The 23,181-nt window shown below is 42.3% G+C and overlaps 1 protein-coding gene across 1 annotated transcript; it reads left to right on the top strand.

Annotated features, from left to right (window-relative positions):
• The first annotated feature begins 386 nt into the window (after positions 1 to 386).
• On the top strand, positions 387 to 21,032 carry STMND1 (stathmin domain containing 1). Its single transcript, XM_061146215.1, has 5 exons — positions 387 to 467; positions 8,475 to 8,655; positions 11,920 to 12,071; positions 19,755 to 19,886; positions 20,583 to 21,032. The coding sequence occupies exons 1-5, from the start codon at positions 387 to 389 to the stop codon at positions 20,865 to 20,867; spliced, it is 831 nt and encodes a 276-aa protein (XP_061002198.1). The 3' UTR covers positions 20,868 to 21,032.
• The last annotated feature ends 2,149 nt before the right edge of the window (positions 21,033 to 23,181 follow it).

Raw genomic sequence — 23,181 nt, 5'->3', positions numbered from 1 at the left:
CCGGCTCGGGCAGCAGGGGTAGGGGCGTGTCCCACGGTGCCTTGGAAAAAATAAGACGTCCCCGAAGGATGCCAGCGCCTAGGATACTTTTAAAACGAACTTGGCGGGGCAGCGGGAGCTCCCCCTCACTCCTCTCTGGAGAGAGGGCATCCCAGGTGTGCCTTAAACGCCTCCGATCTTGCAGTTTCCGGTTACAAAGGTCCCATCGCCGCGCAGGTCCCAGGTCCGCGTGATGTGGTTTATTGTGGCAACAGTTCCCTGGCGTCGAGCGCCTCCTGCCGAGCCCTGAAGCGCGGGAGGCTGTGGACAGCGGAGGCGCGGGGCGCGGGGTCGGGGCGCTGGGCGCGCGGGCAGCGCGGCCGCAGGGACCGCGCGCACCGCACGCGATGGGCTGCGGACCTTCCCAACCCAGTGAAGAAAGGAGACGCGTGCCCGCGCCCAGGAAGGGCTGGGAAGAGGGATTCAAGGTAAACACACACACACACACACACACACACACACACACACACACAACTGTACACCTCTTGCCTGGGAGGCCTGGCGAGTCCCACGCCTGGCGGAGACTGGAGACGGCCATGCGGGCGCTCACAGCCGGCCTGGTGGTTGAGCACTGGGCGGACCGGGGGGAGCGGCTTGCTTCAGCGGGGATTTAACTTGCCGTCTCAACCAGGACTCGGATAGTTCCAGGCCTAGCTTTTGGGTTTCAAGAGCCCACAAAAGTGGTCACACCCCCGGGCCAGAGGCGGGACTAACGGGACAGCGGCGCATTCTGCATGGAGCTGGGCTAGTGGGGATGCTCCAGGGAAGATGAGACTTCCTGGGAGCCGCCCTATATTTTTGGCTTCCCTTATGGGAGTAAGACCCGGAGGAGACCTCCGCAGCCGTCTGGCTGAGCTCTCTTGCTTCTCACAAGAGGATCCCGAGGCCCTGGGAGGTGGACCACTTACCAGGGGGCTGTACAGCTTGTTTTGGGGGAACAGCTGGAGACAGTACCGAATTGTCAGGAGTCTCATTCCAGGACTCCACCCACTCTCCCGTAATTCTTCTAGAGACACGATGGGGGCATTTCCCCTCCCAGGGTAGGGCATGGAGGAATGGGCTGGTGGAGGCAAAAATGAGGTCCATGATTCTGACATCGTCACTACCATCGCGAGACTTCCACAAAGAGAACTAGGAACCCACCAAGGTCCCTTCCAGAGGGCTTACCCCAAGATCATGTTACCATGTAATTTATCATCAAAAGCAGGATATTCTTAACAGTGAAAGGCAACCCTATTAATAAATTTGCCCAGACAACCCAATATAAGCCCATACTGTCTGCCGCCAATCAAAATATAATGTTGCCCTTCCTATATTCCCTGGTAGCTCAGTCGGTAAAGAGGCTGCCTGCATTGCAGGAGACCGGGGTTCAATCCTTGGGTCAGGAAGATCCCCTGGAGAAGGAAATGGCAATCCACTCCAGTATCCTTGCTTGGAGAATCCCATGGACAGAGGAGCCTGGTGGGCTACAGTCCAGGGGTCAGGAAGAGTTGGACAGGACTGAGTGACTAACACACACATATTCCTAAAGGGCAGTTTTGGAAATACAGTTTAAAGAGCACACACTCTCTCAGCAGGCGATGGGTAAGTCATTCTTCAGTATCAGTTACTACACCTACTGTGTGTAAATACAAAGGCTGGGACTTAGGCTTGGTCCCCCCGGGGGGACTCCCTCGGGGCCCAGATGCACACCTATTTCAACACTGTTTTCTGCTTTCCATCCCAACTGCCGCTGTCTGCTTTTAGGAAACTATTGCCTCTTACTGTGTCTTTCTGCCTCTATCATCACCACCCTAACCAGTCTGTCTTCCACACTGCCACCTATCTTCCTAAGAAAAAGTTGCCTTTGTTGTGTAAAAGTTTACATTTGGTCTCATCAGTCTCTCTGATGTCATCCTCTCCTCACCAGTCCCTCGCATTCGTCTGCCAAACCAAGAAGCTGCAGTGCCCAGTTCTTCTAGGCTTCATCACACTCCGTGCCTTTGCCCCATGCCATTCCCACTTCCTGGAATATCTTCCCTGGGCCCCATTCCTGGTCCTCCTGATGAACTCCTACCTGTCCCTCCACACGGAACCCAAGCCCCACTGCCCAAACACTGTGACACTCCTTTATCACATGGTAGATGTTTGTTTAAAGCTCTTTTGCCCTCATAGATTTATGGACTTCGTGGTAACAATTTGATCATCTTTGTTATACATCACTGTTGGGGAATAACATTAAGAATACTTTTTTTTTCTCTTTTTCCCGAGAATATATTAATGTGACTTTAAAGTACTAATCCATTCTGTTTTTCCTATTTTTGGTACAAAAATCTTTTAAAATCTATTTTTACTGGCATGATTACATAGAAGACTTCAGTAGAAGAAAATTTTCACTATTTGTGTTTGTTTTCTGGCCATTATCATTTGTCCCATCTCATATATAGGACTTCCCTGGTAGCTCAGAGGATAAAGCATCTTCCTACAATGTGGGAGACCTGGGTCCAATCCCTGGGTTGGGAAGGTCCCCTGGAGAAGGAAATGGCAACCCACTCCAGTACTCTTGCATGGAAAATCCCATGGACGGAGGATTCTGGTAGGCCCCAGTTCATGGGGCCGCAAAGAGTCAGACACGACTGAGGGACTTCACTTTATATATATATATATATATATATATATATATATATATATATATATGTATATTTTTATAGAGGAGGAGTGCTGAAAAGCAATCATCTCCAAGTGTCAAATACACTGGGTCCCTTTGGACCAAGCATTCCCAAGGCAGGGGAGGGGTTCTGGGTTTCTTCCTGACCTTTCCTGGGTAAGACAATCATTGCCCCTTGCTTGGATTTTTGTACAACACTCCTAACTAGTCTCCCTGGGTGCTTCCTTCACAACCAGCTTCCACCTGCCCTGTGGCTCCAATCTTCCACGTGACCTCCAGAGGGATCATTCTAAAATAAAATCTGATTATGTCCATTCTCTGCTGGAAAAAATTCACTGACCCACTAGGTAGGCACGTCCACCGTTGGTCAAGAGTGTGACTACCTAGGTTTGATTTCTGGATTCACCACTTGTCAGCTGTGTGACTTGGGTCCAGTTATTTGACCTCTCTGTGCCCTGGCTTCCTTTTCTGTAAAATGAAAGTAATGATAGTTATTTTGTAGAGTTGCTGGGAGGAATAAATGAGTTTAGTTCACATTAAGTGCTCATACTGGAGCTTGGCATAGGATAAGCACTTAATATTAGTTATTGCAATCACTGTTATTGCAATTATTAGTTATTGCAGTCACTATTAATGTTAGTTATTGCAATTGCTATTATTACAATTATTTATGCGAGATAAAACGTGAAGTTCTTAGCACACCTTACCAGCCACCCTCAAGCTGATGCTGGTCAAATGCCCCGGTTTCATCTCTCCCTACTCCCCTGTTCTGATCAAACCTCACCACGGGATCCCCAAACCCATTCTGTTCCTGCCTCTGTACCTTTGCCCCCACAGCCTCTTTTCTTCAGCTCCACCTTCTACATCTTCCTGGACCACAGGCAGATATGCCCCCAGGTTTCAAGATGACTCAAGACCACTCTTCTCCATAACCCTACCCCTCCCACCATGCTGGCAGAGTAAACCTCATACTTTCTCCCATGATATTTCAAAAAAACATTTATTGTGCTTATTTGTTTCCGTGCCAGCCTCCCATCCGAAGCTGTTACTGAAGAAAAGAACTGCTTTTTGTCTCTTAGTCTCCAAGGCTCACCACAGTGTCATGCAGAGCAGACATTGATGAGTGTTTTGGGGTGACTGCATGTAAAGCTGATGCTGACATGAGCTCCTCAGTTTCCTTAGCCTCTTCTTGTCTCCTAGGAGCGTAACTGAACTAATGACAGTCAGCAAGGAGGAAATTCGATATTAAAATGACCTGAAAATAGACTCGGACTTGACTCTCCCTACTCCAAACATATGACTTTGGAAAGCCAATCTGAGAAAAGTATAATTATTAACTAAATACTCTTTGGCTACTTTTTTTACCTTCATAAATGCATAGGGCTTGAGAGGTCCCTAGTTACACAGTGTCTTTTAAATGAGATGAACACGTTTGCTTGCCTGAAATATTTATGTTTCTTAGCAGCTTGACTTTAAAATATTCTGAATCAAACTTCTTGAGATCTGCCTGCCGACTTTCTGCTCACTGTACCTTAAAGTGGCAAGAAGACGTGGTAATAAAATAATGCATAATAAAAAAAAGCATGGGGAACTGTTCTTAGAAGAAATGCTCTTCTTCCGTGTGATCAACTCAAAGTTTCTTGCCTTATATAAAAAGGGAGAGACTAGATTGGAATAGATGATTTCTGAGTATCCTTTACAGTTTTCCCCTAAACTTTGACAGGAAAATTCTTGTTTTTTATCAGTAAAGGGAGTTAACTTTTTAAAGTGCATTTAAAAAAATTATATTTCTAGTTGTTTTTGATTCAGTTCAGTTCAGTTGCTCAGTCGTGTCCAACTTTGCGACCCCATGGACTGCAGTATGCCAGGCTTCCCTATCCATCACCAATTCCCAGAGCTTGCTCAAACTCATGTTCGTCAAGTTGGTGATGCCATCCAACCATCTCATCCTCTGTCATCTCCTTCTCCTCCTGCCTTCAATCTTTCCCAGCATCAGGGTCTTTTCCAAAGAATCAGTTCTTCGTATCAGGTGGCTAGAGTATTGGAGCTTCAGCTTCAGAATCAGTCCTTCCAATGAATATTCAGGATAATGTTTTTGGAGGGTTGCTATTTATTATAAAATCAAAACTTGACAAGAAAAATTCTTCCTATATGTTTACAGACAAATACATTTATCAATTATCTGCCAGTAATTTGATTTAGGAAGGTTTCAGCTCCAGGGAACTATGACAGATGACTGTCTCCTTCCAAACTGTTTGTCAAATTTGTTTCCACAAAGCATTAGAACACAACATATAATGTCATCAGACCAACCAACCGACAAACAAAACACCTTTCTATAGTTAAAAGCATTACCTTTCTTGGGATGCTGATAATTCCCATGTATAGCTGTTATTTTGGAATTCACAGCTTTTCACTTCTAAAATTGGTAGATTTTTATCCCCAAGACAATGAAGCATAAAATAAAATTGATACAAAATATGGAAACATTGATTCTGTACTTCTGCTAAAACTTCATCTCAAGGAAAAAATAAAACCTTCTATCTACCTCCCCACACCCATACCATTACATTTAGACTTCTTCTTGGTGTGAAAATATAAACTCTGCATGCATAGACAGACCAGGAAAACTGTCTACACCATATCCCCATGAGGCATAGATCTAATTAATTTTGTAAATATCTCTCGTCTTTGAACTACATTTTTCTCAAGTCTAGATTATGAAATTGGGTGTTAAAACTTCCAGAATGTGTTGCACATAGATAAGATATTTGAAAGACATTGTTGGTTTGCAGAAGAGAAAAACCTCAAATTTCTGCTCTAGAAACTGAAGGCTGTTGGTATATGTTCTTTTATGCTGGAAGACTGTGTTTCATTGGCTACAATTTGAGTTTTGGTCCCTGACAGAGCTTGAAGGCAGACTGTATTAAAAAGCATAAATGAGAAAGATCCTTGCTCAGGCCTGCATGAGCTGCTTTGATGAAGCAATTGGGAGGTTGTATGGCATTTAAATCTATTCTGACTTGTAGTTGACAGATATCTTTGTGAAAAGCCACGTGCTAGGCTGAAAACATTCAAACTTGCTCTCAGTTCCAGCGTGGGCATTTGCTTTCTTTTGTTGTTGTTGCTGTTAAATCAGTTCCCCGTTTCAGGATCTCCCCTGGGAAATCTTAAATGGCAAAATCAGTCCCCATGTGTAACTCAGTGCTATGCTAGATTCAAAAAATGATGGATCTGTGAAACAAAAGGAACTTGTAAAAATATCTGTCTTACTATCACTTCAGGTCTTGGGTTTTAATAGTTCATTTGGCAAGAGGAGCAAGAATGCTGGATATAATCTTTACCCTCCATGTGAACTGTGAGCCCCTTAAAGATAAACATCAGACAGGGTCTTCTTTTCCTGTTACATGAAATATAAATATAATATGAGGTATGTATACCTATAGCTATGTATATATATTTCATATAACAAAGGAAAAGGAGGCCCTGTCTGATAAAACATGACTGTTATTATTTAATAACATAACATGGAATATGTTATATGTAAAGACTCTTTTCCTGGGTCAGCTTACTATTCAGGGACTGTATGCACAGTAACTGAGTCTGAGAAGAAAGAGGTGAAGAGACAAAGAGCAAAGCCTGTAGTTGTTCTCACCCTTTATCCTTGAGCTGAGTCGTATTTCAGGACCGTTGAGTTTTTGTTTGTTGCTTACTTCTTTGTTTGTTGAGTTGGTTGGTTTATCATATTTTCTCTTGTAGTTCTGAAGCACAGAACTAATTAGCTCTCAACATAATGAACTGATGTTGGTTTAGCTGGAGTGATCGTGTTCTGTAAACAGGATGATAAGCAATGCGAATCTCCCTACTAACAGAACATGCAAGAACGGCTAATAGAATTACGAGAACTACGAGACCCTGTGGATGACGGGGGCCCTCAACCTATCAGTGCTGGTTCCTCCTTAACCTCTGAGGGAGCTTTGGAATGCTTCCAGAAAGTGGTCAGATGGACTCAGCTTTTTAAAATTGGTTGTTGTTTTTTTTTTTAATTTTATTGTGAAAGTACCAAGAGCCAACTCACTGGAAAAGATCCTGATGCTGGGAAAGATTGAGGGCATGAGGAGAAGGGGGAAACAGAGGATGAGATGGTTGGATGGCATCACTGACTCGATGGACATGAGTTTGAGCAAACTCCGGAAGATAGTGAAGGACAGGGTAGCCTGGCATGTTGCAGTCCATGGGTTCGCAAAGAATCCAACACGAATGAGGTTGTTGTTGAACAACAACAACCAAGAGTTTTATGCTGATGTCCTGGATTCTTATTGTTTTCCTAGAGGAAATGTTTTCAGCTTGGTCCCTAAAGTCATAGTTTAGAGCCAGAAGGGGCCTCCCTCCTTTATAAACTGAAGCTCTGACAGGTCTGTTACCCGTCCTTTCTAATATTCCAGGGCCCACTCTTTCCCCCACTTCCACGGCCAGGGTCCCAGTTCCTGTTTAATCCAGTCTCACCTGGACAGTTGCAGTCCTCATACCTGGTCACCCCATTCTGTCCCCTCCTTCCCTCTACTCCTGCCATGTGCACTAACCCAAGAGCGATTTTTCTAAAAATCACACCTGGTCACTTTATTTTACTACCATGTATAAAAAGCCTACGAAGGATTCCTGTTGCCTTCAAAACAAAATGATATGTGTCTACTTGTCACAAAAAACTTTCCCACCTCAGCAGCTACCACTTTCTACCTCAGTCTATTTCTGCTTAACTGGAATAATTCAAGTTTCTGAGCATGCCATGTTGTTTCACATCCCATTTTCCTGCGTACTTTTCCTATGTCTAGAATGACCTTTTCCCCTTCTGTCCGGGGATTTTGGGCTTCTCTGGTGGCTCAGTGGTAAAGAATCTGCCTGCAATGCAGGAGACCTGAGTTCGACCCCTGGGTTAGGAAAATCCCCTGGAGAAGGAAATGGCAACCCACTCCAGTATTCTTGCCTGGGAAGTCCCATGAGCAGAGGAGCCTAGCAGGCTACAGTCCATGGGGTCGCAAAGGATTCGGACATGACTTAGCAACTTAACAACAACTGGAAACTCATTCATAAAGACCCAACTCAAGCATCTTCTCATTGACATTTTCCTTGATTTTTCCAGCTTCTAGAGCTGCATTTCTTGGCTGCTGGCACTGCAGCATCTTCAACTGTGTCCTACTTCTGACGTCACATCACCGTCTCCCTCTCTGTAGTCGTATCTTCTTCTGCCCCCCTCGTCTAAGGACACCTGTGATTACATTCAGAGCTCCCTGGATAACCAGGATACTCCTGCTATCATAAAGTCCTTAATTTAATCACACCCGAGAAGTCCCTTTTGCCTTAAAAGGTCACATTGACAGGTTGCTGGGTACTATTCAGCCTCTCACAGATAACCAATTGACTAAGTATTCATAAAGCAGACCCTGCGACATTGTCATTTTCCAAGAAACCATTTTCTTGGACTTCTCTTGGTGGTCCAGTGGCTAAAACTTCCTGCTCCAAATGCAGAGGGCCCGGATTCAATCCCTGGTCAGGGCACTAGATCCCACATGCTGCAGCTAAGACTTCAACTGCTGCAACTAAAGATCCTGCATGCTGCAACGAAGATTTAAGATCCCACATGCTGCACCTAAAACCTGGTGCAGACAAATAAATAAATAAAAATAAATTTAAAAAACAAAAAATTGCATATCAACTGTACTTCCATAAAATTTTTAAAAAGAAACCATTTTCTAAGAAGTCTTGACACAAAGCCATTCCCTTTTCACAGGCTGATGTCGGTGTGGCTCATTCTGCGGAGCATTACAGACCCCAGATTGAAACTTCACTGCCCGAGGACGCTATGGGCAGCCCTGGAGACCTGGACAAGCAGGCCCAGTTGGGAAGCTTACCTGGAGCTATTTCGGAAAGTTTACCATCTCCTAGTGAAAGAAACAGAAGACTAAATTCAGGTAACGATCCCCGTACGTGTTGATCTCTGTAAAATACTGTTTCTCTGAATACATTTTATCATGTGTGTTTGGGGACTCACATCACTGCTTTTTGTGTTCCAGGCAGTGCTTCAAGTGATAAGGTCCCATCACTAAGACATTAGGAGTTAGCCTTAGGCCTTCATTATGTGAGTAATACTAACCATTACTTACTCACGTCATGAGTTAATAAGATACTAAAAATTTTGTTGATGACATAATTAATACTTTCTTTTTTATTTAAAACTAAAAGCCCTTAGGACTTGCCTGGTGGTCCAGTGGCTAAGACTCCGAACTCCCAATGCAGGGGGCCTGGGTTCAATCCCTCGTCAGGGAACTAGATTCCACGTGCTGCATCTAAACTGCATGCTGCGTCTAAGGTGGAAGCTCCCACGTGCCGCATCTAAGACCCAGCGCAGCCTAATTAATTAGTTAATTAAAAAAACTAAGAGCTCTTACTTTTGGTTGGATAAGGTCTTGGGAATAGGAGTTGCCCAGGCTTTAGTTAAATTCCTCAAAACTCCCACCATACTAACATCTTTCCAAGACAAAGTTGTACATTTAAAAAATCAGTAAAACCTACATCACACTATTTCTCCTGTCTCTCCCCATTCAAGCTATCAGCAGATATATTGTAAAAGTATCTTCCATAAACATCAAAGACATAATTTTTACCTAGTGTGTCCTTTAGAAACTGTTAGTGGGCTTTTTTTTTTTTTTTTTAATGGTGTGTTTTCACTTTACTTGAGCTACCTTCTGGTGTTGAGAGCTGTTATTTATATTTCTTCAGCCTTTAAAACAAATTGAACTTATCAGACTCCCAGGAAGAGTACTCTCTTTCATCCGAAGGGGAAAGCTTTCATTTCATTCCTCATTCCCATAGTTTCTTCCCTAGGAACCAGTTAGAGCTGGAAAATAGATTGGATAGTAAGTGACATTCTTTTACTTGGACTTTTGTGGCAACTTGGGTTATAACAAACTTCCTTTTTTTAATGCCCATTTTATTTATCTTTTAAACTGAAGCATAGTTGATTTACAATATGGTATTAGTTTTAGGAGTACAGCATAGGGATTCAGTATTTTTACAGATTATATATGCCATTAAAACTTATTACAAGATAATGGCTATAATTCCCTGGGCTATAAAATACATCTTTGTTGCTTATCTACTTTATGCATAGTAGGCTGTATCTCTTTATCACCTACCTCTATCTTGCCCCTACTCTTTTCCTTCTCGCCTTTGGTAACCACTAGTGTGTCTTTTATATCTGTGAGTCTGTTTCCGTTTTGCATGTACATTTGTTTGTGTTATTTTTTAGATTCCACATGTAAGTGATGTTGTATAGTCTGTGTCTTTCTGTGTCTGATATTTCATTAAGCGTAATATTCACTACGTCCATCACAGGTTTCACATTGCTCTTCGTCTTGTGCTTCTGACAGTGTGTAGCATGACCTCTAAGGATGAGGGAGGGGTAGGGGACTCAGGGCAGAAATGGGCTCCCCCATTTCCCCCACCCTCTGTGTTGGGCCAGCACATGTGTTTTTTCTCCCTGATAATTCTGTTGAGAATCCCTCCTAGACTGCAATACGAACGCTCGCTATCCACGTATTAACAGACTACAGATCGTCAAGAGGACAGGGACCTGGGTACCTCCAGACAGGCAGTCCTGCCATTTGTATACACTGTTGAGAGCAGTGTGGGGAGGGAAGCCCCGGGAAGGCAGGAGAGAGAGACCAGCGGGCGAGGGGCTGAACCACAAAAGCAGGTGTTTTCAAAATGCAGTACCAACTTGTTTTCAGGGAAGAGCTTCCCACAGGATGAATATGAACCAGTGCCCTGAGCTTTCTATTTGTTCTCATCCCAGTTTCCTCTGGGGCTTCCCAGGTGTCACAGTGATAAAGAACCCACCTGCCAAGGCAGGAGACACAGAAGACGTGAGTTCGATCCCTAGGGTGAGAAGATTCTCCTGGAGAAGGAAGTGGCAACCCACTCCAGCATCCTTGCCTGGGAAACCCCACGGACAGAGGAGCCTGGTGGGCTACAGTCCATGGGGTCGCAAAGAGTCAGACACGACTGAAGCGACTTTGTATGTACACAATTTCCTCTCTGTCTCCTCTCAGCATCCCTGCTCTTCATAGCTACAGGGTATATTTGTTAAAAATTTCAAGAAGGTTAATATTCTGAAGTGAGAGACAGCTGGTTTGTGTGTGTGTGTGTCTGGGAGGTTTTCCTATCTACCCATTACAAATTCATGAAAACTGTCTTCGTTAAACAGTGATGTTAGAAATTTTCATGAAAAGACTTCATCCACTGGATGGAAAAAGCTTCTTAAAATACAAGAGAGCTCATTTCTTTCTTTCATTTTTTTTTTAAGTGTCAGTGGCTAGAGACTATTTAATTTATTTTGGCTGTACTGTGCAGCTTGCAGTATCCTGACCGGGAATCGAACCCGTGCCACCTGCACTGGGAGCACAGAGTCTTAACCCCTGGACCACCAGGGAAGTCCTGAGAGCTCATTTCCAATGACCCCTCATTGCACCTTTATTTTATGAGGTTGTGAAAACAGATGCTTCCTTGCTTACTTATATAATTGGGTGATGTGTAAGGGGGCGGTTCCTCTCATTAGTGCTCCATTATAAACTGTTTCTGTGCCATTTTTAGAATTACTGATAAAAACTTAGCTACCACTTGACTCCAATTCTGATTTGGTTCAAAGACTCTTTTCAAAAAGGCATGCTTTTACTTATGTAGATTTAGCAGATGGCGTAATTGTAAACTCAGGGTTGCAGAACTAGAAGTCTCTTGGCAACATCACGCTGTTTATCCTTTGTATACAAAGCATAGAAACCAAACTGCAACTCATGAGAGTCACTGAAAGACTATCTCGTTTGTGCCTGTGGTTTAGCTTCATAATTATTGCACAGAACCCGTGTGATCGTACCCAAGTGTATATGTGTTGTTACAACAAAAATGTAGTATATAGCAGCACATGAAAGTCTTTTTGTTATGTTAATATTCCAACCTGCTAAGTAAACATTATATTATGTTGATACTATTCTCTGTAAGAACATTAAGGATTTGAACTTCAAAGGATTATAAAGACTTGTAATAGAAACATATTTAGGTACAAGTGTTGAGACTAAGAATTAATTATTTAGCATGATTTACAAAGCATGTATTTAGCATTTGATTGATAAAATCATTGTGCTTAAACTTCACTTTCTCTTTTTCTTTTCCTTTGAAAGACCTAGCGATCAGTGGATTAATCCATAAACCCCAACCCTTAGAGAATCGAGAGCGACAAAAGTCATCAGACATTCTGGAGGAGTTAATTGTTCAAGGAATAATACAGAGCCACAGCAAAGTATTTAGAAATGGAGAATCATACGATGTCATGGCAAGTAATTTTGCAATTAACACTAACTTATAGGAAAAATGAGCTTCCCAGGTGGCTTGGTGCTAAAGAATCTGCCTGCCAGTGCAGGAGATTCAAGAGACTCAGGTTTGATCCCTGGATCAGAAAGATCCCCTGGAAATGATAACCCACTCTAATATTCTTGCTGGGAAAATTCCAAGGACAGAAGAGTCTGGTGGGCTACAGTCCATGGGGTCACAAAGAGTTGGACATGACTGAGTGACTCAGCGTGCCCTACATAGTTAAAGATAGCAACAGGATACGACTGATCACAAGTTATTTTTTCCAGCAATATGCATCTTAGTGTCACAATACAGATTATACTATAGCATTTATCTAAGCCAGTTTTTTCCTCCCATTAACTCCCTCACCCTTCCACGCACCATCCTTCTCTATGGATTCAGGAATTGCCTGATCATTAATGATTAATGAATCCAATAAGACATATCTTGGGTTTTTACCAAACTTGAAACCTAAGACCCACTGAATAAAATGCCTTCCTTCTTTCAGCAATTTTTGTTAAACATTGCCTCTGTATCAGGTCTGTGAATATAGAACTGAACTCTGGCTTAGCCAATAAGAAAATTGGCCTAAATACCAAAGATAAAGCAGATATGCTTATCATTTATATACACACCTAGAGGTCAATCATGAAGAAATGAAATGATAAAAATTGTTATACCCTATTTTTCTTTGTCAATTCACCTTAACTAATCAATCATTGTTTTTCTGTAGTGTGAGCAGTTCGTTTTAGCCTGATTTTAACTGGTTGTGGTCAAAGTCTTGAGTTCTTCACTTTTTATTAAGTTCTTTGCAAACCTGTGGTGAGGATAGCAGGCTTGGTGTTATTTTGCTTAGTTCTCTTGTTTGTTTGGGTTTCTTTTTAAGTCACTGCTCCCAGCAGTACCTGTAATCCTAAAGCATAGACAGAGGGAAAAAGAAGAAAAAAAGAAGAAATAACACAGGAAAGAGGCCTAAGGGAAAATGAATAAGAAAGCAAAGAATGAAACTGAAATGATGGAAATTGAGACCTGAAATTATATCAAAGCCGCCTCAGTGGTGGCCAGTCTCCTTTGTTGTAGGGAAAACAATCAATAGGGAATAAAAAGATTCATTATTGAAATCAAGTTTGCCAACTAGACTAAGTCACTTAGTATTTCAGTAAAGGTAATTTCCTTCTCTGTGTGTGGGACTTGCTGAGAACTCGTGAATAAAAGCCAACATGGCATTTTCTTTCGAAGAAGGAAAAAATAAGTGCTACAGAAAGTATTCAGCAAAAAGAAAGAGATTGTTAAGCCTTATGAATGATATTATCAAGCTGCTAATAATAGGAGGAAGTGAGGGAGGGTAAAAATGGACCATATGATGGAAAAAATGATGCCAACATAATGACAATTTACATTTGTATAAGGCCAGCTATCAGGATACAGGGCATTTTGGAGTACCTTATCTTACTTCAACGTACTAAAAAATGATGTGTCTTTAATATGAAAAAGGCTAGGAGAGATTTTTTTTCTCGCAATAGATGAATCTCTGGGGAATCAGAAAATAAAAGGTGGATCAAAAAAAAAAAAAGACAGGAGAGCCATCTGGAGGAAGATAGATTGTGTGGACATTCAGTAACTAAGCAGTGCCTTCTGAAGAGAGATGCTATGGTCCCTTGATGCTCATACCAGTGGGAGTAGCATTAAAATATTTTTCAGTGATTCCAATGTTAGAGATGAATGAATTCAGACTCAGACCTCACTAGGGCACCAGCAAGGTTAATTAATATAAGCTACATCGTGAAAGAGGCGTATCTATTAAAAAATGAAAACTACAGGCTTGACTTTTAATAACATCATTAAGAGAGCCAAAGATGAAGGCTGCGTTTGTATTCGTATTATGCAGAAATGGAATGGTGGGGGAGCATATTTGGAGTGTTCTCATAAGGATTTAAATGTGACAGAACTGCAGAGGTAAGCAAGAATAACACAGTTTGTTGTTGCTTTTTTTTTTTTTTTGGCTTGAAATTGGGCCAAGATGTCCAACAAAAGCCAGACTTACAACAGGCCAGAACGGTAATGCATCTTATCACCTAGCACAGTCCTTAACCTGAATATTCGCATCACCCAGGAAGCTTTCAGAACTCCTGGGACCGGTGGCAGAGGCTGGGCCCCAGAATGTGGTTCTTTTGAAAGCTCCCAGGGTCCTTCTGAACAGCCCAGGTTGAGAAGTACTGCCCTGAAGTGTCAATAAAGGTGTACACCAAGCCCTCAAATTCATGATCAAGCTGGGAAGGGTTAAAGCTTTTGAAACTGAAATTCCCCCATTCATCCTGAAAGAAAGTCCTAAAATATTCCAGAAAATAGAGCATCTGTTCACTAGAGGACTAAGATGGTACCTAGGAAGCGTATGGAAATGAAGAGATATAATTGCTCAGGGTCACGGGTGAAGTCTCTTTCAATTCATGTGTTGCTGTGAACGTGTATGTCAGACACCAGAGATCTTGAATATCTGGGGGAAAGTTATAAGGCCAATGTAAAAAGATGAGAATGAATATTGAAGGACTAAAAGGGAACCATATTAAGAATGAAAATATCATGAGACAGTTAATACTTTTAACTAAAAACAAAAAGCCAAAGGAAACAAAAAGGGAATAGTCCCCAAAAAGGCAATGTTAGTGTCAGTCGGTCCTACAATAGGTTGGATTCAGACATGTAAACACCATTTCTTCACTGGGGGCTTAAAAAAAAAACAAACTTTAAATGAAATATTATGAGAAAAAAAAAACAGAACAGTAAATGTGAGAATACTTTAAAAATAAGACTTCTTAAGTAGACCAATAGTTACTTAAATATATAAGGGAATTTTAGATGTAGATCTGTCCCCATCTTAGCCAGGTTGTTATCTTTAATTCCATTATCCTTTAGCGTGAAACAGAATAAAGGATGCTGAAAAGGGGACTCCCCTATGACCTAGTCTCTTCCTAGAAGTCCACAGGTGTGACTTTGTCCAGGGGCCCCCATTCATTATCTTTTTGTTTGTTTGGAAGTGCAGAGTCTTAACCACTGGACCATCAGGGAAGTACCCCCTGTCGTCTTTTTTCTCAATTTTTTTCATCATCTGCTTTTTAGCCAGTACTATGTCCATTCCTGGATAACCTGAAAGCATATTCATACTAATAGATGTTACGCTCACTCAGAATTATAATGATATGTAAGAAATACAATGTTAAGAAGCTAAATTTAAAAAAAAAGAAGCTAAATTATCAGACCAAGTGAATCATCTGGTACATTTTAAAATATTCTCATGAGACTCCAGTGATTGTATTATAAATGTAAACTGGTTTTATGTACACATGTAAATATGTGTATGGCTTGGTACAGATCTCTTTAAAGAGATGGGATTGGCGCTCATTTATTCACATAGATATTATCCACTTTGTTGTTGTTTAGTCACTAAGTCAACCAGTCAATCTTAAGGGAAGTCAGTACTGAATATTCATTGGAAGGACTGATGCTGAAGCTGAAACTCCAATATTTTGGCTACTTGATGCGAAGAACTGACTCATTAGAAAAGACCCTGATGCTGGGAAAGATTGAAGGCAGGAGGAGAAGGGGACGATAGAGGATGAGGTGGTTGGATGGCATCACCGACTCAATGGACATGAGTTTGAGCAAGCTCCAGGAGTTGGTGATGGACAGGGAAGCCTGGCGTGCTGGAGTCCATGGGGTCGAAAAGAGTTGGACACGGCTAAGCAATTGAACTGACTGTTGACTGAGTCTCTAAGTCATGTCCAGTTCTTTGCAACCCCAAAGGAACCCCACCAGGCTCCTCTGTCCATGGAATTTCCCAGGCAAGTATTCTGGAGTGGGTTGCCATTTCCTTCTCCAGGGGCTCGAACCCGAGTCTCCTGAATTGTCAGGCAGATTCTCTACCACTTAGCTACCAAGGAAACCCATTATCTACTTAAGATTCTTTTATCCCAAACTCATTTCTCCCATCCTGGGTTTCCCTGCACAAGGCTCTCAGTCCTCTGTTGAGTCCTCCTATCTCTGGTCCAAGATGATTCCCATTTCAAGCCAACTCCTGTCCTTGATAACTTTCAATACTGTTAGGGAATTTGTTGACACCTTATCAGAGTTTCTAACATTGTTGAACCTCATGGGAGTTTTTTTAAAGGGGAGGAAGTTGACCAGATAAAGACAAAATAATGGCAGTTCACCCTCAGAATGACTGTCTTGGAGGTTTTAACAATGAGCAGGAATGACAGATCTCCTCTGAGAATCTGCCTTACTTTATGCACAAGACTCTCACTAAGGGAGTATAGCCAAAGTAAGTTTGTCAGTCAATAGTTAACTAGAAAATTGCGGAGGATGCCAGAAGTAATGTATACAAGGTAGGTTGGCTAGAAACAAGACCCCTCAATTTATTACAGCATCTTTGGGCATGCCATCCCCTGCTGCTTCTCGTAAAGAAAATAGTTGAACTAATAACTTCTATAGGTTTTGAAGCTGATTTTTTGTATGGTTTCTATGATTAGCTTTCTAGGTATAATGTGATCATATAATGCTATCATTTTTGATAAATGATACAGAATGATAGTTGATAACTCCTGACTTCACAAAATCCAGTGGTAAAGAATACAGATAGATTTTATCAGGTCTTTGAAGGCTTTTCTTTAAAATGTCAAACTCAAGAAAAGACGGGGGTTGCCCAGGTAGGATTAACCTCCACAAGGGGTAGGAAGCACATGATTTCTTAAGAGTCACTTTTGGATAAAGCCACAGGAAGAGTTCACCCAAACCAGACAGCCCAAGTTCTCTGGAACCTGTTGATCTCCTCACTTAAATCAAGGTTCAGATCCTGTGTAAGCCTGAAGGAACCTTTGTTTATTGGATTTTAGATGACTGTATCATATTCTCCTTAGCCCTCTCTGAGTGAATGTCCCTAAAAAACTGTCTTCTAATTTTACAGTATCTTTAGTTGAGCCCCCATAGCAAGCATTTCTGTCTTTTCAGCAGATGGCTTTCGCCAGCAGGGAGCCTAAAAGCCAATGGTCATAAAAAAATAAAGCAAGAGTGGGGGAGGGGGACTTGCTTTGACAAACATCTCCCAGTTTTCCTGCAGTGCACAATTTCTCACCACATAAAACTGTCTGACGGCTGCAACTGAGCCAAAACTTTAATAAATGTTTTCCCTCTAAAAGGCTTTCCAAGAATCATAGATTTTAAAGCTGGAAGGAACCTTAGCCGTCCTCAGCAGATTGCAGAGCAGCGTCTATGGTATAATTTTGAGAAAAGTGAGTCCAGAGAGACAAAATGCTTTGTGTCAGGTCACCCAGTGGGTAGCAGTGGTAGACCCGGGATGAAATAGAGCCCAGGACCCCTGCCTGCTGGCCCCCGAGCTTCTCAATCTCACTTGTCCCCTTCTTGATAAGTACTGTGTTTGGTGTGATTCCGTGTGCTATCATTGACCAAAGTCCATGCTTTCACTGAATGAAAAGTAATCACCGTTTATCGAGCGGCTATTGCATACTTTGCTTTTATAAAAACAAAGATTGTGAAACGTGTATTACTAAACCTATTTCACAAATGAGTAAGGGAAAGCCTACAGAGTTTACGAGTTTGTGCAAAGCCACACCGTGACTGAGCCAGGATTCAAACCCCAGGCTATGCGAGTCTGGGTCTGGTGCTCTTCCTGCTGTGCTGAGCTGTCTGTATTTGTGAGATTTATCTTCTCAGTAACTACCATCTTGCAATCTGAAGACACAGTCTTTTAGATATGAAAATGAATATCAATAGCTCCTTTGTCTTTAAAAGTCTTTAGAGGAATTAACTAAAACAATATATAGGGGTACCTACCTAGTCTGGAGATACTGTGGATTCAGTTTGAGGCTACTGCAATAAAGCAAGTTAGTGTGTTAGTTGCTTAGTTGTGTTAGTTTAGTTGTCCCCAACTTGTTGTGATTCTATGGATTGCAGCCTGCCAGACTCCTCTGTTCATGGAATTCTCCAGGCAAGAATACTGGAGTGGGTTGTATATAGTATAATTTCATTGAGTGGTTGAACATGACAGATGCACTGTGAATATATTAATATATGTATATAGATGTATGGGCATGGGGCTTCCCTGGTGGCTCAGATCGTAAAGAATCTGCCTGCAGTGCAGGAGACCCAGATTAGACACCTGGGTTGAGAAGATCCCCTGGAGAAGGGAATGGCAATATGAGCACAGAGAATATCTGGAAAGACCCACACCAAACTCTTTAAAATAGTTTATGCTGATGAATGCATTCAAGGGCCAGCTGGTTAACAGAGGATTCAGTTCAGTTCAGTTCAGTTGCTCAGTCATGTCCAACTCTTTGCAACCCCATGGACTGGAGCATGTCAGGCCTCCCTGTCCATCACCAACTCCTGGAGTTTACTCAGACTCATGTCCATTGAGTCAATGATGTCATCCAACCATCTCATCCTCTGTCATCCCCTTCTCCTCCTGCCTTCAATCTTTTCCAGCATCATGGTCTTTTCCAATGAGTCAGTTCTTCGAATCAGGTGGCCAGAATATTGGAGTTTCAGCTTCAACATCTGTCCTTCCAATGAATATTCAGGACTGATTTCCTTTAGGATGGACTGGTTGGATCCCCTAACCAGAGAATTAGGGGACTATTTATGTATCATTTTAACTTTTCATAACCAAGGTATATTATTTTTAAAAATTAAACTTTCTTTGCAAACCCTTTACAACAGTTTAACCTTTTTTAATAACTAGAAATGATAATCAAAGTCATTATCACTGCTGTAAACTATATAAACGATGGCCAGTCATAGGAGATGTGCATGCATGCTAAGTTACTTCAGTCATGTCCGACTCTTTGAGACCCATGGACTGTAGCCCACCAGGCTTCTCTCCATGGGATTCTCTAGGCAAGAATACTGGAGTGGGTGGCCATGCCCGCTTCCAGGGGATCTTCCTGACACAAGGATAGAACCCATGTCTCTTATGTCTCCTACATTGGCAGGCAGTTCTTTACCACTGGCGCCTCCTGGGAAACCCTCATAGTAAATAGTATGGGGTTTTTTCTGTTGTCATGAGAACATGTGGAAAGAACTAACAGCAAAGCCCAGTGCAGAGCAGAGTTGCTGTATCAGTGATTGTTAAACATCTTCTCCGTAAGACCAAAAGTTCTAACACTAATCTCAATCCCAAATGAAAGTCTTCTGTTGCTTGTGGAATATTAAAAAATCATGGGGTTTAACTTTTTACCTCAAATTACAAATGCATCCAGCATTCATTTGCCACCTTCTCCCATCTTGTTTGTGTTCTTCGGACTTTTTTTCCTTCTTATGAGCCCTCTTCCTTATCTGCATTTTTTCATGTTTGTTCTCTGGGTTGTTTTTTGTTTTTTTTTTTTTTATATAATAGTTTTGTTTTGTTTTTTTTTCCTAGACATCCAGTAGATATTTTTTCTTTAGGAATTAGTTCTGTTGTTAGCAGGAATTAAGACTTTAGGAGTGAGTTCAGTTTTTACCAGTTTTCACATCATTGTTTTTAAAATCTATCCAAAAATCTGTTTAGATTTTTAGGACTAACACCTTAAACAATGTTTATTCACTCTCTCTTGCATTTCTCTTTGCCAGTGAATACATTTATCTCCCCATTTTAAAAAGTGTCTTCCCCCAGGTGAGCACTACCGAGAAGCCGCTGAGAAAGCCACCAGCCAGGCTGAAAAAACTTAAGATCAAGAAGGAAGGAAAAGATTTCACGATGAAGGACATAGAAGAGAAGATGCGGGCAGTGGAGGCACGCAGGAAGGTAGCCCAGCTCTTACGTGAGGGGCGCTGCTCTGAATGAGCGCATCCTCTCTAATCGGCAGCTTTCAGACAAATTGCATGGATTGTATTAAATTCTTTTAGTGATCTTGATGCTTCCCATGCTGTATACTTAATTTTTTTAAGTTCTCTCTGTGTGGTGAAGAAATGAAGCACCATCTTGAATTTGGTCGAATTAAAGCTTCATCCATAAAGCCTAAGGAAGCAATATCTACTTCTGAGAATTAAGTATGATATTTTCTTCCTATTAAAAAAAGAGAGCGAAACATCCGTTGGGGCCCCGGGTGGCAGGAGGTCTCGGTTGGAGGATGGGAGCTGAGAGGAGGCTGTGCAGACCTCAGACAACGCCTGCAGCATTCACACACGCGTGGTCCCCTTCACGCTCTGTCGGCCATTCTTTTGGGAACCAGCCTTCATGGCTTTTGTCTGACAGCCTGTACTTGCGTGTCTCTTGTTGCCATCCCAAAGAGCAAGGACTAGGCCACAGCTCCTTGAGAGTGTCTGGAGGGTATGGGGGTGGGGGGGGGGGGTTGTCTCCTTCAGTAGTAATTCCTCAACCTCTGTTGAATGACTGCATAATGAAATAGAGAAGCCAGGAATGATGGTTACAGGCAGTATTAATGAGGACTTGGAGAGAGTTACTTGGACTCTTGATTCACTCTTTAACCCTGCTTTTCAGACTAAAGAAGAAGAAATAAGAAAAAGGCTACAGAGTGACAGACTTCCGCCCCCAGCCCATCATTCAGATTCAGCTGAACCGGTTGAGGGGGAGGTTCCGTTTGCAAAAGGACTCAAAACCGTGAGTTGTGCTGTATTTGAACCATCTGACCTGCAGGAAGGAAAACTGCTGAAAAGGAAGAAGACTAAAAGTGAAACTATCTCTGATGATAGAAACTACAGTTACGAAAATATCGGGGTTGTGGAGTCAGACATGTCCTACAACCAAACAGACGTTGTATTCTGATAAGACTTAAGCCATTTTATGTGAATTTCAGGAAAAGGCATCCATTTCCCTGGGTGTGACATTCTTAGTCTGTCCTGTGTTTTCTTTGACTGCCTGACCCCTCACCCCCGGGGATGTGCCTTGGGCTTCAGGAATGATTGTGTGAGCTGCCTGGGCTGGAGCTTGGTTGAGTAGACTAAACGGCTAGGCTAGCTTTCAAAAAAAATAAAAGGAAAATTTGACCAACCTTGACTTTATAAAGTTGTCGTTCTCCTTAAGTGTGTCTTTAAACGTGAAAATGCCTTTCATTTGTGAGCACCTTTCAGCTTCTGTTAATGTGTTTGTGCCAAATGAAATCCTTTTTTATGGTTCCTGCCCCTTGACTGTGTCCACCCTCTGAGGGTCCTTTAAGACAAATTGTTTGGATTTGTGTTAAGTATTTTAATGATCTGTATGTTTAGGTGTGGGGGCTTTTTTCCTTTTAATTCTTTTTGTGTTGTGATGAAAGCAAAATCCTAATGTTGGCTTAATTACATTTCATTCACAAAATTTAAGAAAGCAACATCCAATTTTCAGAATTAAGTGAAATATGGAATTTTCTTCATGTGAGAAAAGAAAAACTTTAATTGGAGCTGGTTGGGGAGGAGATCCAGCGCCTGACTTCCCTGAGGAGTTTCTTGGCCCTCATCTTCCTGGAATTACACTGTGGTTCTTCTGTTCCCTCACCACCCTAGTCCAATCAATTATCAGGTCCTGTGAGTCTACGATCTATGAAGATCTCTTGTATCCATGTTTATACTCTCTCCCGTCATTACCTAGTTCAGACCATCTGACCATCACTCAGCTAGATTACTACAATCGTCTTTCTTAATATTTTTTTCAATGGTCTTGAGAAATGGGATATTTCCTGCCATATCAGTAAACAAGGATGTCACAGTCAACAGACTGCAGCCCTGCGGTGTGAGTCAATGATCCCTGAGGGACTCAGGAAGGAAAGACCAGCTGCCATCTAGCAGCCATCAGATTGCAGCCACTCCCTATGATGAGCCCTGAGGAAACTCAGAATATGAAAATACAGGATCCTGGCCCCAGAGAGCTGAGGTGCATATCAAAGGCATGATTTCAGTGAGCCCATACTCTTGCATCTCCCCATACATAGAAAAGTGCTAAATTCCTTAACTTCACACATCTAGTTTCTTTAACAGTAATCTTTTGATGTTCCAAACTACCTGCCCTTTATTGTAAAACTCTTATATATCCTAGCTCCTCTTCTCGCAGCCTAGGAGGAGTTTCTCAAGCTATCTGAAATGCTATCTCCTGTCCCAAGTAAAACATAACTCTCAACTCTCACGTTGTGCAAATTTTTTCCTGACAGTAAAAAAGTCTGACTTTTTATTTTACTGATAAAAGAATCTTTTCTGTATTCAATGGTCTTTTGCTGAAACCCTTTGTTGTCTCCCTTTCATGGTCAAGGTTAAGTCCAGACTTCTTTCTCTGACTGGTAAGACCCTCTGCTTTCATAATTCACTCCTGAATTTCTGCTTCTTCAGACTTCACACACTCCCTAGCCTCTGGGCCTTTGTGCTTGCTGCTCCCTCCTTCCTCTCTCCCCATCTCCCCATTTACTTCACTATTACCCTCTTGCTGCTCACGTCTCCACTCAGACACCACTTCCTCCGACGCCCCTGGTCTGGGTTGGTGGCCCTCTCTCATAGTGGCCCTCTGGTATTCCGGATTTCTCAGTGTCATACCTGCCACCCTCTGCAGGAATTAGCTGATGCGTGTCCAGCTTCCCCACTAGACGTGTCAGTGCTAACAGGGCCGAGGATGGGTCCGTCTTGACCTCGGTTGCAGTTTTGTACCTTGGAAAGTGACTACCATGTGATATATGCTGTGTAAATATTTCTTCAGTGGATGAGTCATTACATCCAGAGTAAGTGTAAGTGAAAGTTGCTCAGTCATATCCGACTCTTTGCGACCCCATGGACTCTAGCCTGCCAGGCTCCTCCTGTCCATGGAATTCTCCTATTGGAGCAGGTTGCCATTTCCTTCTCCAGGGGATCTTCCCGACCCAGGGATTGAACCCGTGTCTTGCATTTCTTGCACTGACAAGCAGATTCTTTACCATTGTGCCACCTGGGAAGCCCCAAAACTCTAGGCATGTTACCACTCATGAAACCGTCTGATGGTTTAGGGAAGAAGCAAAGGAGGTTCAGAGGCTGTAAGTCCTTCCTGCCTTCCCAGAGCCACAAGCATCAGCAGGGCACGAGGTTTGTGTTTGAACCCACTCTGCCTCCAATAAGCCACCAACCCCATCCCTGCAAAATTTAAAAAA

This window comes from Dama dama, chromosome 7 (assembly GCF_033118175.1).
Source record: "Dama dama isolate Ldn47 chromosome 7, ASM3311817v1, whole genome shotgun sequence".
NCBI lineage: Eukaryota > Metazoa > Chordata > Mammalia > Artiodactyla > Cervidae > Dama > Dama dama.
This window is presented reverse-complemented; position numbering and strand designations above follow the sequence as displayed.

Coding starts and splice junctions, on each gene's coding strand:
- STMND1 (XM_061146215.1), top strand. CDS start 387: ATGGGCTGCGGACCTTCCCAACCCAGTGAAGAAAGGAGACGCGTGCCC. Junction 468..8,474: donor GCTGGGAAGAGGGATTCAAG/GTAAACACACAC, acceptor CCCTTTTCACAG/GCTGATGTCGGTGTGGCTCA. Junction 12,072..19,754: donor GAGAATCATACGATGTCATG/GCAAGTAATTTT, acceptor GTCTTCCCCCAG/GTGAGCACTACCGAGAAGCC.